This window comes from Trachemys scripta, chromosome 3, assembly GCF_013100865.1.
Source record: "Trachemys scripta elegans isolate TJP31775 chromosome 3, CAS_Tse_1.0, whole genome shotgun sequence".
Taxonomy (NCBI): domain Eukaryota; kingdom Metazoa; phylum Chordata; order Testudines; family Emydidae; genus Trachemys; species Trachemys scripta.
The window spans coordinates 128,374,354-128,391,700 of NC_048300.1; the positions used below are offsets into that span (position 1 = coordinate 128,374,354).

At 38.1% G+C, this 17,347-nt stretch overlaps 1 protein-coding gene across 7 annotated transcripts in view; it reads right to left on the reverse strand.

The window, feature by feature from the left end:
• Window positions 1-17,347, reverse strand: part of GRIK2 (glutamate ionotropic receptor kainate type subunit 2) — a 581,178-nt gene that overhangs the window by 253,149 nt on the left and 310,682 nt on the right. For all 7 annotated transcript variants that reach the window (XM_034765974.1, XM_034765977.1, XM_034765972.1 and 4 more), the window contains one exon: window positions 11,032-11,145. In XM_034765974.1, coding sequence (XP_034621865.1) covers window positions 11,032-11,145 — 114 coding nt within the window. The remainder of the gene's footprint in view (window positions 1-11,031; window positions 11,146-17,347) is intronic.

Below are 17,347 nucleotides of genomic sequence, written 5' to 3' on the forward strand. Positions count from 1 at the left end.
TCACTCCAGCCCCCTGTTCTGAGACAGGACCATCCCTGTCAAGTATTTGTCCACCCTGTTTTAAAAATCCTCCAGTGATGGGATTCCACTATCTTTCCTAGAAGCCTATTCCAGTGGTTAACTATCCTTATACTTGGAAAGTTTCTCCTAGTATCTAACCCACATCTCCCTTGCTACAGATTAAACCCATTATTTCTTGTCCTACTTTCAGTGGACATGGAAAACAGTTGACCACCATCCTCTTTTTAACACTCCTTAACAAATTTGATGATTGTTGTCAAGTCTTCCCTCAGTCTTCTTTTGTCAAGACTAAGTATGGCAGTGCATTCCTTCATACACACAGGTTCCTTTCAACCCTTGTGTATATCTTTTTTAAGAATAACATAGAACATATGCATTATAGATGACATTTGTGTATGTCCGGTGGTTCAGACAAGCTCTGTGTACCATCTAAGTTACACTTAAAACCTATTCTGAAGGCTTACATGGTACACAGCCATTGTGCTGGGTCTCAGCACAAGGGAGATTTTCAACATAAGTTCTTCACATTTTGAGCACCATAATGTATGGAGTAAGTGTCAAGACTACAATTTGTCTGCTAGAAAAAAAAAGGGGGGGGGGAATCCAGACCTTTCCTGACAGACACCACAATGTTAAATTAGAATAAATTAGTCTTTTAAGGAGATACAAGCAATTTTCTAAGGTTAAAACACCCAGAAGATATCAAATATTACTTGATTCATCAATTTCTCAAAATAGGTTGCTTGACCACACAAATAAATGATCAGCAAAGGAACTGTGAAGGCTAGATAAAAACTCTTTCCTCGGTATGCAGCACCACTGTCATGGAATGAAAGAGGAAAAAAACAGACATTAAATATAAGCCTGCAGTTCCTTGCACATGAAATAATTATGCTTTTTCTCACAAATGTGGAAGAAATTCTTATAAACTAGGTTTTACATATCCCTAATGTAATTCCATATGGAATATTGCATGGATACATATAATGCGTCCTTGGCTTCCAGAGGTTGGGAGCTATGTTGTAAAACTAAAGAAAATATTAGGTGTTTAAAATTAAAAGCAAAATAAAAAATGTTGAAAACACTCAAATTTGTAAAAATGATTGTTTCTTCTTGGAAAATGGATATTTGCCTGACAATAGGTCTGTGTTCATTCTAAAATTGTCCTATTTTAAGAAAATGATCTTTAGTTGCTTTTTTGTTACAGATATTAACATTGAAGAACCATGTTAAAATTCAAATGTTGCTTTTTTTAAAAATGTGAAAAATAGAAAAGTAGCTAAATAAAGTATTTTATTCTTGCTAAAAGACTGATTTGCACACTCCTATATCATGTAAAATGAAGTGCAATAGTTTCTATTACATCAGAAAACTACACCTGCCCATTATATGCAGTTGCTGGAAAAACACATCTCTGCTGAAAGTGAGGACAACCATTTGGGACAATTACTCAAAATATAGGGGGCATTTCAAATATACAAGTGATGTCATACTTTGACACTCAGCACAGATAAATAAATGTCATTATGGTGCTATTACTGTCATAAAGGTTGAACCAAACATTAGATAGCTTTCACATCAGAGGTCTAATTATAAGACATCACAAACATATAAGGTGTATGTACAAAGCCAAAGCCACATAATTCCAGAGTTCCTTCAGTCCATGGACAAATTATGCAAACAAAGGCATTTCATATGTTTAGGGTGACCTCAGCAACGGACTGTGAAGTTCTCAGAGGGTTTATCAGAACTAGAGCTGGCCAGAAACTGGAATTTCCATTCAGTGGGAAATTCCAAAACAAAAAAAGAACAAACAAAAACCACACCGCACACACTACAAACATTCCAGAATGGGTCAAACCCCAAAATTTAAATATTTCCACAGGACAAGAATTCTGACATTTAGTTTAGACCTTTTTTGAAAGGTTTCCAAGACTCTCCAAGTTTCTTGGAGCTCAGACAGTCCATCAGGTAAGAAGATGAGCAGCCCAGGAGCATGGAAGACCTGGCTCTGGAGTAATCTACACTGCAGCTGTGAGAATGCCTCCCAACCAAGGTAGCCAGACTCATGCTTGCAGGGCTTGAGATAGCATGCTAAAAATAGCAATGTGAACATTGCAGCTCCAGCGAAGACTCAGGCTAGCCACCCAACTCAGACCCGTAGGGTATGTCTACTCTGCAACGTAAACTCAAGGTTCAAACTCAGGCTCAGGTCTAATCCTTCTTCTGTCTACAAACAAATTGTGCTAACCCAGAGTCTCAGGACCTCATGGGGGTGGGGTGCTTGAACCTGAGTCATGCTGGGACCCAGCAGTGTAGATGTAGCCCTGACTTGTGCTCTGGAGTCTGCCAAAAGTTTCCCACAATCCCATGGGCTGACTATGTCCTTTGGACAATGAGGTTTGGTGGACAATCAAGTTTTCCCACACTGCACCATGAACAAAAGGTCCAGTGTGGCTACATTTTGGGAAGGTGCTAGGAAGTTTGGAATATGAGAGCGCCCCCATAATGAAGTGTAGACCTCGGAGCCCCAGGTTAGGACCCAGGATTCTACAATTCTAACCTGGGGTTGCAAATGAGTACCGATGCTCAAGCTAGGTTAACAATCTCAGAGTCTGCTAACTCAAGTTCTACTAACCTTGGGCTTACATTGGACAGTTTGGCTATGTCTACACTGCAATGTCCATGCTGCTATTCTTAGCATGATAGCTTGAGCTATGAGTTTCTCTATATGGGCTGGGAGACTCACTCCCACCTGCAGTGCTGATATACCTGAAGGTTCCTGGCAGCCTTTGCTTCCTACGGCCTGTGCTATGCAGTGGTGCCTTCTTGCCTTAGAATCTATGAAACGCCAATTTGTTTATTTTTTCTCTGGGCATATAAAGCCATCTACAAAAGACAAGGTAGGAGGCAGGTCAGAGTCACAATCTTTAAACCACCTGCAACCATCTTTACTATATAAAAGGAAAGCAGAGCACTGTCTGGAATTTTAGAAGGTAGTGAAACAAGCAGAAATAAGGTTCTTAAAAATAACAGCTCTTGGCAAGCAGACCAAACAGCCAAGGAAAATAACCAAGGTATCATCCATGCACATAATACATATACAGGACAGTAATGGGGCTGATTTAAATGAGGTATTAGTTCTATTGCAAAATCCGTACTGTCAGGGTAATTGAGCCAAGTGGTCTTTTCTAACAATATTTCAAAATGCAAGAAAGGAAATAAAAGTGCAGAAATAAAGCGAAAACTATGTTTTCCATGCTATGTCTTTGCATTTCGATAGTTGCACTGGAGATTCTCTCTCACGGATTCCCTGCCTATCCATGTAGCATCTAGTGAAGTGGCTGGCATATACCATGTGTTACAGATGGATCAGCAATGGCATACATCTGTCATGCCAGCTGTGTAGCTTTCTACACTATCTTTGTTTTCTCCAGTTAGCAGCCAGCACTGATACCACGCTGCCCTTCAGGGGCTATATTCTTCCTTGATGGTACCCTAGTGACACTGGACAAAGCAGAAACATTAACAGGAGTAGCAGCACAACAAACATGGGCCTCTAAATTAGGTTGGTTGCTGTTATAGAAACTGCTACCGACACTTTTGGAGGGATCCCTAAAGCTATAACTGGCTAGTACTCTCCTCTGTGATTTTAAATTTTCCATTATTTTGGATAGCTTTGTCCCACACATGCAGTCTTTTGCAGTGGGCTGTATAGCTGAAACTAGTATAGTATAGTGAAATAAAAAGAGAAAAAAAATCTCCTGCCCACTATGTTGACTGTCCGGAGAACAAAGATAATAATATGTTTCTTATGTGAAAATACATTTATTAAACACAAAGAAATGATGCCACAAATGCAAGGCACCACACCTACTCTCTGTGCATTAAAAACAAACCACCATATTTATACACTTGGCAGAATTCAATTTTTATTTGTTATAATTTTGCTGGATAATATTGACATTTATTTGTAAGCATTTTTTAATTGTATTCATTTAAATTTTCACAGACAAAATTCTGGGTTTCTGATTTTTATCAATTTAAATCTTCAGAGTTGTGGGAAACAGACAACAGAGTTGTTGGGGGGGACAGACAATAATTATTTAATGACAATAGACATTGACATTCAAAAGGTTAAAGCTTTGCAAAACGCTAAAACACAAAATGTCAACATCACATGTCAAAATATAAAAAGTAAATATCCCTCAATCAAACTATAATAATTATAAAGCAGCATTTTTCTTACTTTGCCTACCTGTACATTTTGATTATCAATGGAAATCTTTTTTGTCAGTTTGTGTGTGTACGGTGAAGTCGACATTTACCAACTTTTACTGATAAAAATATAATCTTTCCAAGCCTACTTACATATCAATAGACTCAGAAGAGATTTTTGGACCTTTAATTATTTTGAGCACCTCCCTCCCCATTTCTTTTGTTTTCAGTTAACAAGAGTTATTAGTTACCCAAGCCTTCAGCAAACAGTAATTGAGGTGTAAAAAGGCAATTACTGCACTACAAATGAGCAGCTAGTAACACCCATTTGAATATCCTCCCATTTCTTTTCTTAATTATGCATTCCATCTGGAAGTGTGGGATGAGGACAGATGTCTACACAACTAGCAACCAAAAAATATCCTTAAGAAAATGTAGTTCTTGTCTACACTGGGAATTTGCCACATTTACAAACTTATGTGGCCATTCTAATGCACACCTCTGGGACATACAGGCAAAACCACTAACTGCACTGATGGATTTTATCTTTTTGCAAAGCCAGCATTCTGACTAAAATTATTACCACTATACTAAATCAATATGACACATATGCTAAATTGATTAAAATCTTGCTAAACTATAATCAAAACTTCTTGATTTAAACAAAAACCCTATAATTAACCTAGGTAGCTGTAGAAGAGAATGCAGGCAGAAGCCCAGCAGCAGAGTGGGGGCTATCCTGTTTACTGCGCTCAGTGTAGCATGTATGATTACCTGCCCTGTGGGCAGGTGGCGTATGTGTGCATTCAGTGCAAGGAGTTCCTGGCCCTCAGAGACCGCGTACGGGCTTTGGAGGCCAGGGTGGTGGAACTGGAGGAGCTAAGGGAGACAGAGAGGAATGTTGATGAGGCTTTCCGGGACACTGTAAAACACTCCAGTCAGACAGACCCTGCGCTGTTAAGGAGGATGAAGGACTCAGGGAAGGAGAGTAGTCAATGGGAGCAGAGGGAAACCGTCCCATAGTTGGGACCCTCCTTCTAGATGATGTTGGGGTATCCTCTCGCACTGAAGTTACCTCTTCGGGGGAGGGAACTCCAGTCATTAGGAAAAGGCAGGTGTTAGTAATGGGAGATTCGATCATTAGAAATGTAGATAGCTGGGTTTGTGATGAACGGGAGAACCATATGGTGACTTGCCTTCCTGGTGTGAAGGTTGTGTATCTCTTGAGGCATCTAGATAGACTTATGTGTAGTGCTGGGGAGGAGCCAGTGGTCGTGGTACATATTGGTACCAGTGACATAGGGAAGGGTAGGAGAGACGTCCTAGAGGCCAAATTTAGGCTGCTAGGAAAGAGATTGAAATCCAAGACCTCTATGGTGGCATTCTCAGAAATGCTTCCAGTTCCACGCGCAGGGCCAGGTAGGCAGGCAGAGCTTCAGAGTCTGAGTGGATGAGACAATGGTGTAGAGAGGAGGGGTTAGATTTATTGGGAACAGGGAAAACTTTTGGGATGGGGGAGCCTATGCAGGAAGGATGGTCTCCACCTAAACCAAAGTGGATCCAGACTGCTGGCACATAACATTAAAAAGGTTGCAGAGCAGTTTTTAAACTAAGAAATGGGGGAAAGCCGATTGCTGCAGAGGAGCACATGGATCAGACAGACAGAGACTTCTCTTAGAGGAGAGTCTATTGATAGAGAGTCTCTAGGTTTTAGATAGGAGGAGAGGATGGAAGAGGATAAAGTATGGGCCAGATCAGACAAGAAACATTCACATAAAAAAGAATCTGACACATCAGAAAAGGACAGACAAATAAACAGTGACACTTTTTTAAAGTGCTTGTACACAAATGCTAGAAGTCTAAATAATAAGATGGGTGAACTAGAGTGTCTCATGTTAAAGGAGGATATTGATATAATAGGCATCACAGAAACCTGGTGGAGTGAGGACAATCAATGGGACACAATCATTCCAGTGTACAAAATATATCAGCAGGACAGAACAGGTCATGCAGGGGGCGGGGGAGGAGAAGTGGCACTATATGTGAAAGAAAATGTAGACTCAAATGAAGCAAAAATCTTAAATGAATCCACGTGTTCCATAGAATCTCTATGGATAATAATTCCATGCTCTAATAAGAATATAACAGTAGGGATCTATTATTATTATTATTATTATTATCTATTATCGACCACCTGACCAGGACAGTGATAGTGATGATGAAATGCTAAGGGAGATTAGAGAGGCTATCAAAATAAAGAACTCAGTAATAGTGGGGAATTTCAATTATCCCCATATTGACTGGGTACATGTCACCTCAGGACAAAATGCAGAGACAAAATTTCTCGATACTTTAAATGACTGCTTCTTGGACTCAAAAGGTAATAACAAAATGTTTTTTTAAGTACATCAGAAGCAGGAAGCCTGCTAAACAACCAGTGGGGCCCCTGGATGATTGAGATACAAAAGGAACACTTAAAGACAATAAAGTCATTGCAGAGAAACTAAATGAATTCTTTGCTTCAGTCTTCATGGCTGAGGCTGTTAGGGAGATTCCCAAACCTGAGCCGTCCTTTGTAGGTGACAAATCTGAGAAATGTCACAGATTGAAGTGTCACTAGAGGAGGTTTTGGAATTAATTGATAAACTTAACAGTAACATGTCACAGGGACCAGATGGCATTCACCCAAGAGTTCTGAAAGAACTCAAATGTGAAATTGCGTAACTAGTAACTATGGTTTGTAACCTGTCCTTTAAATCAGCTTCTGTACCCAATGACTGGAAGATAGGTAATGTAATGCTGATATTTAAAAAGGACTCTAGAGGTGATCCCAGCAATTACAGACTGGTAAGTCTAAAGTTAGTACCGGGCAAATTAGTTGAAACAATAGTAAAGAATAAAATTGTCAGACACATATATGGACATAAATTGTTGGGCAAAAGTCAACATGGTTTCTGTAAAGGGAAATCATGTCTTACTAACCTATTAGAGTTCTCTGAAGGGGTCAACAAACATGTGGACAAGGGGAATCCAGTGGACATAGAGTACTTAGATTTCCAGAAAGCCTTTGACAAGGTCCCTCACCAAAGGCTCTTACATAAATTAAGCTGTCATGGAATAAGAGGGACAATTCTTTCATAGATTGAGAACTGTTTAAAAGACAGGGTACAAAGGGTAGGAATTAATGGTAAATTTTCAGAATGGAGAGGGGTAACTAGTGGTGTTCCCCAAGGGTCAGTCCTAGGACCAATCCTATTCAACTTATTCATAAATGTACTGGAGAAAGGGGTAAACAGTAAGGTGGCAAAGTTTGCAGATGATACTAAACTGGTCAAGATAGTTAAGACCAAAGCAGACTGTGAAGAACTTCAAAAAGATTTCAGAAATCTAAGTGATTTGGCAATAAAATGGCAAATGAAATAAATGTAAAGTAATGCACATTGGAAAAAATAACCTCAACTATACGTACAATATGATGGGGACTAATTTAGCTACAACTAATCAGAAAAGAAATTTTGGAGTCATCGTAGATAGTTCTCTGAAGACGTCCATGCAGCGGCAGTCAAAAAAGCAAACAGGATGTTAGGAATCATTAAAAAAGGGATAGAGAATAAGACGGAGAATATCTGATTGCCCTTATATAAATCCATGGTATGCCCACATCTTGAATACTGCGTACAGATGTGGTCTCCTCATCTCAAAAAAAAGGTATACTGGTATTAGAAAAGGTTCAGAGAAGGGCAAAAAATGATTAGGGGTTTGGAACGGATCCTATATGAGGAGAGATTAAAGAGGCTAGGACTTTTCATCTTGAAAAAGAGGAGTCTAAGGGGTGGGGATATGATAGAGATATATAAAATCATAAGTGGTGTGGAGAAAGTGAAAAAGCAAAAGTTATTTATTTACTTGTTCCATAATATAAGAACTAGGGGCCACCAAATGAAATTAATGGGTAGCAGGTTTAAAACAAATAAAAGCAAGTTCTTCACACAGCACATAGTCAACCCGTGGAATTCCTTGCCTGAGGAGGTTGTGAAGGCTAGGACTATAACAGGGTTTAAAAGAGAACTAGATAAATTTATGAAGGTTAAGTCCATTAATGGCTATTAGCCAGGATGGGTAAGAAATGGTGTCCCTGGTCTCTGTTTGTCAGAAGGTGGAGATGAATGGCAGGAGAGAGATTACTTGATCATTACTTGTTAGATTCATCCCTCTGGGGCACCTGGCATTGGCCACTGTCGGTAGACAGGATACTGGGCTGGATGGACCTTTGGTCTGACCCAGTATGGCCATTCTTATGTTCTTATATTCTTGCTAACTAATAGATCTCAAAATATAATTGTTAATGGAGAATCCCCAGTTAGAGGGGATGTTTCTAGTGGGGTCCTGCAGGGTTTGGTTCTTGGATAGGGTGACCAGATGTCCTGATTTTATAGGGACAGTCCTGATTTTTTTATCTTTTTCTTATATAGGTTCCTATTATCCCCCACATCCTGTCCTGGTTTTTCATACTTACTATCTGGTCACCCTATTCTTGGACCAATATTGTTATCACTGATCTGGAAGAAAATATAAAATAATTACTGATGAAGTTGGCAGATGATTCAAAGATTGGTTGGGTAGAGAATAATGAGGAGGCCAGGTCACTGATACAGAGCAATCTGAATTGCTTGGTAAAATGGATGCAATCAAACAACAGGACTTTTAACACTGCCAAATGCATGGACATAAATCTAAGAACAAAGAATGTTGGCCATACTAATTGGACTGGGTATTATATTTTCTGGAAAACAGCAACTTTGGAAAGGATTTTGGAAACATTGTTCATAACCAGTTGAACATGAGCTCCCAGTCTGACATGGTGGCAAAAAAAGCTAAAATGCATGTAAACGAAGTGTTGGGGATGAGCAGGGAGGAGAGCATTATTACCTTAGTATATGGCATTAGTGAGACCATTACCGGAATACTGCATCCATTTCTGGAGTGCACGTTTTTAAAAAAGGATGTTGAAAACTTGGAGAGGGCTTAGGGAAGAAGTGAAAGAATGATTCTTGAAACCTCTTCTTACAAGAAGAGACTAAAAAGTTCAGCCTAAAGCTTATGAAGAAGAAACATAAGAGATGATGTGATCATGGATTGTAATTACTTATACAGGAAGATGATGATATTGCAGGGTTCTTTAAAATATAGCAGCCAAAGTTCTAAAAATATCTAATGGCTGGAAGTTAGCTATATTCAAATTGGAAATAAATTGCATATTTTTAACTGAGAATATTTAACCATTGGAACAGGTTCCCGAGGCATGTTGGTTGAGTCCCCATCACTTGGAGTCTTTACATCAAGAATGGATATTTTGCTAATACATATGCTGTAGTTCAAACAGGTTTTTGGGCAAGACGCAAAAATTATTAGGTAAACTTCTATGGCTCATGTTATGCAAAGTGGTCAGACTAGATGAACACAATGGTCCCTTTTGGCTTTAAAAATCTATTAACCTATAAAAATCCAGTTTGAAATTTTAAAATAAACCTAAGTTGCCAGCAGTGTCTGAATGTTAGTTCAGATACAGGCACAGAATCATCCTTCTGATTGGATTGCAGAATTAGAGGAATAGTGTGCATGCAATATAGCTGCAGTCATGTTGAGTCCAAGATATTAGAGAGACAATGTAGGTGAGGTAATAAACTAATATCTTTTATTGGACAAATTTCTGTTGGCGAGAGAGACAAGCTTTCAAGCCAGACAAAGCTCTTCTTCAGGTCTGGAAAAGATATTCCCAGTGTCACAGCTAAAAGCCAGGTGGAACAGATTGTTTAGCATAAGTAGTTAGTTCACATTCCAGGTGGAGTGGCCTGTTAACACCTCTGCAGTCATAAAAAAAATGGGGTTAGTGGGTTTCAGATTGGTTTAATAAGCCATAAACTCAATGTCTCTGTTCAGTCCATAATTTTTAGTGTCTAGCAGAATTATGAATCTAAGCTCTCAGTCTCATCTTTTGAAAGTGTTGTGCAGGTTTCCTATAAGGCTGAGGACTGATAGATCAGATAGGAGTGATTGCTTTGTGAAAAATGTTCATCCTCAGAAAATAGGATGTTTGTGTCTTATATCATCATATATATTATATATTATTATCTGTTCTGGCAGATGTTTTGAGTTGGTATCATTAAACATATACATACAAGAAAGTTAAAATACCTGGCTCATTGGTATTAATTTAGTAATGAGGATGAAAATAACATTGAGGAAAATTGTTCATTTAATTTAAGATAATTGCTAAGAATAAAAATCCTTTCATATGATTAAAAAGGAGGCTTGCTTAAAATTTTCATAATAATTGTGATGAAAAAGACTGAAAAAAACTTGCTACTGTTTGTGACAATAAAACCTGACAGCATTATCTGGCTGACAAAAGTAGTGACAATGTTCTGAATTTGAGTCAGTGGCCTAATCATCTTTCAAGTTCATATGAATCAACACTTTTTTTTTTCTAAATATGACTTTTAAAAAGTCTAGATTAATTTGTTTTGTCCACATTTTTTTTAGCCAATAATAAGCAAACCTAAGTTATTAAATGAGATAGCACTAAAGTGAGAGTAAATTTACATCAACTTAGACCAGAACAAAAATCTGTGACTAAATTAACACTGTAACTCATTCATTATACAGTAATTGCTAAATAACTGTAAAATACATGACATACTGTTCATTACCAATGTAATTAGTACGGCTTTTTCTATCCACTTTCATGTACATCCACATTTCCAGAAAAGGAATGCAAATATAATTACTTACCAAGATGGTAGTAACAATTAAAGAGCGATTGGATAGGGAGTCTGTGATGTTTGCTGGTTTTCCTTTCTGATTCTCTGTCATGTTAAGGCCACTTGCTGGATCCCAAGTTCCAATCTATAAAAACAGCATATGCACTTTATAAATTGTCCATCAGTTCTATTAGACGCGTAGGAAAGAATACTGAAAGGAGAAGTTAAGACTGCTAACACTTATTATTCACCTCTACTGCATTATCTGCTGTCGTTATATTAAAGTCTGCTTGTTTAAAGTATGATTCACTGCACTTCAAAGTGTGTCTGGTGAAGTGTGACATTAAGGGCAAAATGATGCAAAGAATTTCTAAAGTCACTCTGAGTGCTTAATTTCCCATTTAAACTTTCATTCTCCAAGATAAACCGCCTCTGATGATAACTTGATAGCTGAGGGGAAATTCATTTGCAGAGCATACAGTATCCCTTCTGTAAATGGATTTATCCCTTCTCGTCATAGTTAGCATAAGGGCAAAAAAAGATATTTTGGAGAAAATATAATGGGGAAGATTCAAATTTTATTAAGTGGAATAGTGTGATTGATTTTCTGATAAGATTCTGTACATATATCTTCTGACACTTAGGGCCTTGAAGTCCTTATCCCAGAAACAGTCAATAGCAGTTTTGCCTAAGTAAGGAGTTCAGGTTGTGTCTTATGGGGCTGCATTACTCCAGTGTTATGCCTGTATAACTCCACTAAAATCAATAGTTACACGAGTGTAAAATTTGAATAACCAAGTGTTAAATCCATACCTTAGCACTTCTCTTTAGGTGTAAGACTATTTTTTTTTTTGGTCTTATTTTAGTTCATTAGGGTGTACAGTCCCCAATCAGAACACCGACAAAATTGGGGCAGTCATGCCTGAAGGGCCCAGACAGTGCCCAACTTGATGCTTGGACTGTGGGAGCTGAGCCTGGTGTCATAGAGTGGTCCCCCCTATACTGGCTCAGTCAATTCCTGTACCTGGTGAGGTGGTGCCACACCTCAGCTCCCAGGGACCCCAATCACTCTCCCATCCCTCCCCTTCCACCTCCCATGTTGTTGCCACCCCTGAGTTTCTCGTTTTCCCTTTCTCTGGAGCGGGGTGGGGGAGACCCTCAGGAAGCAGTATTTGTTTTCCCTTTCCTCACTCCATTAAGGGTTGCCGTATACCCCCCCACGCACACACACATGGGCTGCTGTATCACCCCCCCACACATACACACACAAGGGGTCACTGTACTCCCCCCCACCACACACACACACAGTAGTGCCACTCAGGTCAGTTTTTGTTCAGGAAGGACCTTAACCTACATTTCATACACTGATATGAGCTCTCTTCCCTGCCACTCACCCCTCTGGAAAATAAGATGGACAGCCTTTAAATGAGAGTAAGTAAGGAACTTGAATAACCTTACATACTAGCATATTTCAGTTTTTACATGGGAGTATCCCTTGGAAGGAGTAACTGCTACTGCATTTCCAGACTTTCAGACCACGGGCTCTAAAGCACTGCTGCCCAGTCAGTCAAACGTAACCTGGAAATCGGTTGCAAGGGGGCAATCAGAAATGCACAACCCACTGGCTAAGAAAGCAGCAAAATCCTGGGGTTATTAGGAACCAGCAGGAGCCCAGGCGGGAAGGGAAGGAACAGCTCCCTGCCTCCTTCTGCTGCTGCCTCCATCACTCAGCCACCCATGAAAGTGCAGAGATGTTGGGGAAAGCCGTGATAGGTCACTTGTAGAACAGAACTGGCAAGAAGGGGAGAGATAAGGTGGGAGCTGGGGAAGAGGAGGCTAAGACTTGGGGTGACCTGGGTCTGTCAATGCTCTTCCTGTACAAGAGTGAGTTAGGTAGGATTGGGTTGGGTTAATCTTCACGATCTTTCCAGCATATTCAGCAATTATAGCCTGGTCTCAGGAAAGTAGTCTATGAATAATGCAGATGCAGATATCTAAGGAGATACTTATGGGAATCCCATATGTATGTATTATCCATTTCAAATCTTAAATTCAGAAAACCATATATTTTATTTTATTAAGCCTGCCTAAAAATTCTGATACCCATAGGCAATTAAAGTAATTTCTTCCACTACATCTTTCAACATAACATGTGTTTTGGTTAATCTAACCACATTTGTGAGTCACTGAGGATTACCACATTAGAATTTTGCTTTTTCTTTAACCAAACCTATCTAGTCTCATAAGTAGTTCTATCATTTAAAGGAGAATTCTTTGTGTAAAAACAAATATCCTACTGTTTTCTCTAAATAGATATAATTATAGTTGCATGTTACAGCATTTTGTTTATCTTTTTTGAAAATTATGAATAAAGAATTTTAAAAACTGAAGGAAAGGGAGGGCCAGACTGCCATAGGTGTGCCATCTTACACGTTATCTCTTTTGGGTGAGCAAAGCTTCAACAACTTATACCATAGATATGGCAGACACTGCTATTGTTCGCAGGTAATGCAGCATATCAACATTCTACTAAAAGCTATTTCTCCATGAATGAAAGTAAAAGTTGAAGATTAACCTTGGCACCAAATCCATTGCAGTAAATTTGTTTAGTGCAAGTGTTTTAATTCTCAAGCCGTCTTAAGAACTGAATAGATTTAGTAAGGTATGTTCAGTGAAAACTGGAAAACAAATAATTCCCTTAAGGAAAAAAATGTAGTGGAATCAAACCAAGCTAATTTATTATGTATAATTGCAATCCAGCCTCTCTATGGCAATCTAAACATGTTGAGTATTATAAGGTACATGTTTAAAGGGAAGTTTACATAGCAATTGCAGTTATGAGCAAAACTTTATCATGAGATCTAAGACAATGGTGGAGGGACAATATAATCTTCAAATCCTTATTCACATAAGTAGCCTTATGTGAATAGCCTCATGAGATCACTTGTGAGTAAGAATCTCATGTGAATAAGGGTCCATAAACAGGCCCTAAACTCTCACAATTTCTAGTTGCAGCCAAAGAAAACATACATTTGTAGCTCCTACAGGATATGTATTTATAAAAAAACTAAGCTATTGGAGATCAATATTCAGCAATGACTTTCACATTGTTCTCCAACAGAAAGGCGGCCAGCAATGTCAAAAAGGTCTTGGAGTGTTGCTATAGGTACGAGACACATGAACCAAACATAACAGAAGGGGACAAGGAGCAGGAAATGGAGAAATATTTATTGAATCACAGATAAGACACTCATATTACTCCCAGAATTATATTATTATTAAGGACCTATTTAGCCTGTCATATTGCGGAAATTGCAGATTCCACAATATTAGGCTTCCATTGCAATTTTGACAGTAGGAGCCCTGCAGTGTGCGGGGCTGACGGTGGGAGCCTCTGGGGGTGGGAGGGGCGCTGTCAGGCCCAGGCCCCTGCTTTCAGCCCTGGGCCGGTGACAGCGGAAACCCCTGCTTTGAGCCTTGTGTTCCCATTTTCAGCCCCAGGCAGACACCAGAAAATCACAGAAAAGTAATGATAGACTTTATTACTGCAATTATTACTTTTCCATAATTTTCCATGGCTTGTCCGCAACTCTGCTGCAATTTTTTGACAATCATCCCGCAATTCAAGTAGAGCCTTAATTGTTATGTAATTAATCTCTACTAACAGAAATGTACGTCTTATGCCTAAGAGAAATCAATCATTTGTAGGCAGGTATATACACAGTTCCATTGGCTAAATCAATCAAATAGATCCTTTCACTACAATATTAACAGGGTTTTCATGACATTTATCTGACACAGGCTCAATATAAACATAATAAAAAACTGAAAGATGATCAGAAGTCTCCTAAAAATATTCAGTGTGTGGATAACATAGAGTTCAGCAAATACCAAAAGATATGATCTGGAAATATCTACTTGCATTTTAAAATGAATTAGCTTCATTTGTGCTCAAACATCTTGTATGCACTTTCTACAAAGATTAGAGTAACTGAGTTTTCTCCCACAAATGTTCATGGAAAAAATTTCAAACGTGAACAAAATAAGTTTGAATTTGCACAATTATTTGTGCCAGAAAAAATGTGTAAGATTAATGCAAACACTATTAGAATTCACAAATGAGCAGTTAGTCGCAGGTCTAGAGAATAGTATCATTGTGCAAAGGATGCTTTAATCTAATATAAAGTATCTGAGAAAATGCAGTGATTTAGCTTAGTTCTTCTGAAAGCTCCAGAATGGCCTCAACAAATCTGCTGTAAAATGTTTAAAGTGGTCTTTTTCTTTTACCACATATCACATTGTAAAGATCTGCTTTTAGTCATGTCAATAACAATCTAGCAAAAGTTATGTGTGAAAAAATTCTATTCCACTTTCTGTGGAAATGTAAGAAATCAAGTGTTTAGCCTCCTCTTGAACACCCTCATATTCCCTTCGAAGCTACTATATTTGCCAGAAACAATCTGATTTAATACAAATCCTCAGACGCTGTAAGACATATATTGTACTCATCTTGAAACTGAGCTTGGCTGAGTTCATGTCTAGAATACAGAGGAGTTTACTGTATGTCAGTCAAATGAGACTTTACCCACGGATATTTCAAAATATAGATTATACGCAATTTATTGCCTACTTAGACTGTAGATAAAATGTCATTTTTATAACTAACCAAATGTTCTTTCACTGTTATTTTCAGAATTACCCTCAAAATGTTGACATTTTTCTGACTGTGAGGTGCCCAAACATGAATGTACTGTTTTAGATGTGGTGCCTTTAGTGTTGCAATAAGAGGGATCACCATCTTTATGGTCTTTGATGCAAATCTTTCAAGTGTGCAGCCAAAATCACATTGGCTTTCCCCACCACAATACATGACAAGCTCCTATAGTTTACTACCCTATCATTATTATTTTTATACTTATTAGACATTTCTATAGTGCTTATTACTTCAAGATCTGAGCTATTATCTTTTTGATATTAGTATTTCTCATTTAAGTCCTTTCCATTTAATCTCTGAGTTCCATATTCCATTTTCCTCAAAAAATATGTAACTTACTTGTTTGAAACTCATTTTGTTATTGCACATATTTCTGATCTTTTTGTTCATTTGTTTGTCCTCTCTGGCATTTGTATAGTAATATACCTTCCACTTTCATATTTGTTAATTTAAGTAATGTGCCATTCACTCTTCCTTCCAGTTCATTAATGAAGATATTAAATATAGCCAAATTTGCAGGGTAACATTGGACAATATTTTTCAACTCAATTCATACCATATATTCATGTACTTCAGCCAATTTTCAGTCAATTTGATAGTGTTCTTGTCCAAGGCAATTTTATTCTTGTTTCACTAGTAATATTTCATGACACAATGTATCAAATGCTGTATTAAAATTCAGATATCGTGGGGACCAACTTAAAGTAAAGTAATTTCCCCCCGCAGAGCAGCCTTACTATAAGTAATGCTTCACTATAATCAGAGTGATAATTTGCTTTTTATAATGGATTGCAGCAATTTGGGACTGTCACTGTACTTAACTTAGGTTTCACTATGTCCAAATTCACTAAGGGAATTCTACTATACATTGTTTACTGAACTCTAATTCTTCATTTTCATGTATTATTTTAAAAAAATCAGTCTTGTCTGGCATTACTTGCTATTTGTACATCCATGGTGTTTTATTGCTTACAGGTCTGTTATTCTCTAAGGCCAATATTTTCAAAAATGGGTGCATCCAGGAGAATTAATCTGAATTAATTTCAGGTATAAATTTGAAGTGGATTCGTTAAACCATATTAAATCTCTGTGTGAACACCCTCCTGCAGAATTAAAGTGTTGTTACATCAGTTTAATTACTTTGGAAATTAATTAAACTAAACCGAATTAGGGTCATTTTATTTCTGAACAACAGGGATTTAATGTGGTTTAACAAATCCACTTCAAATTCACACCTTTAGTTAATTCAGATTAATTTTCATGGATGTCCCCATACAGACAAGCCCTTGGGCATGCTCATTCCAATGCAGGATCGTTCCCTACTGTACTGTCTCTAAGGTTTTTATTTAGTACAGTTCTATAAGTCCCAAGAGATGGGTCTTCCACCACTTCTCTATGAAGGCTATTTTGCTGCTTGAGCCACCTAACTCTGAGAAAGTTTACCACAATACATAGCCATAATTTTCCAGTTTGTTAATTTCATGGTTCTACTCACTTCCCCATCTTTGTTGTGTGTACTCAAATGCTTATAAACCAATATATTGTTCTCAGTCACTATTTAGCTAAAATAAAATATTTAAACTCTTCAATTGTCCATGAAAGCCAATTCTTCCACCCCTGATTATTTTTGTTG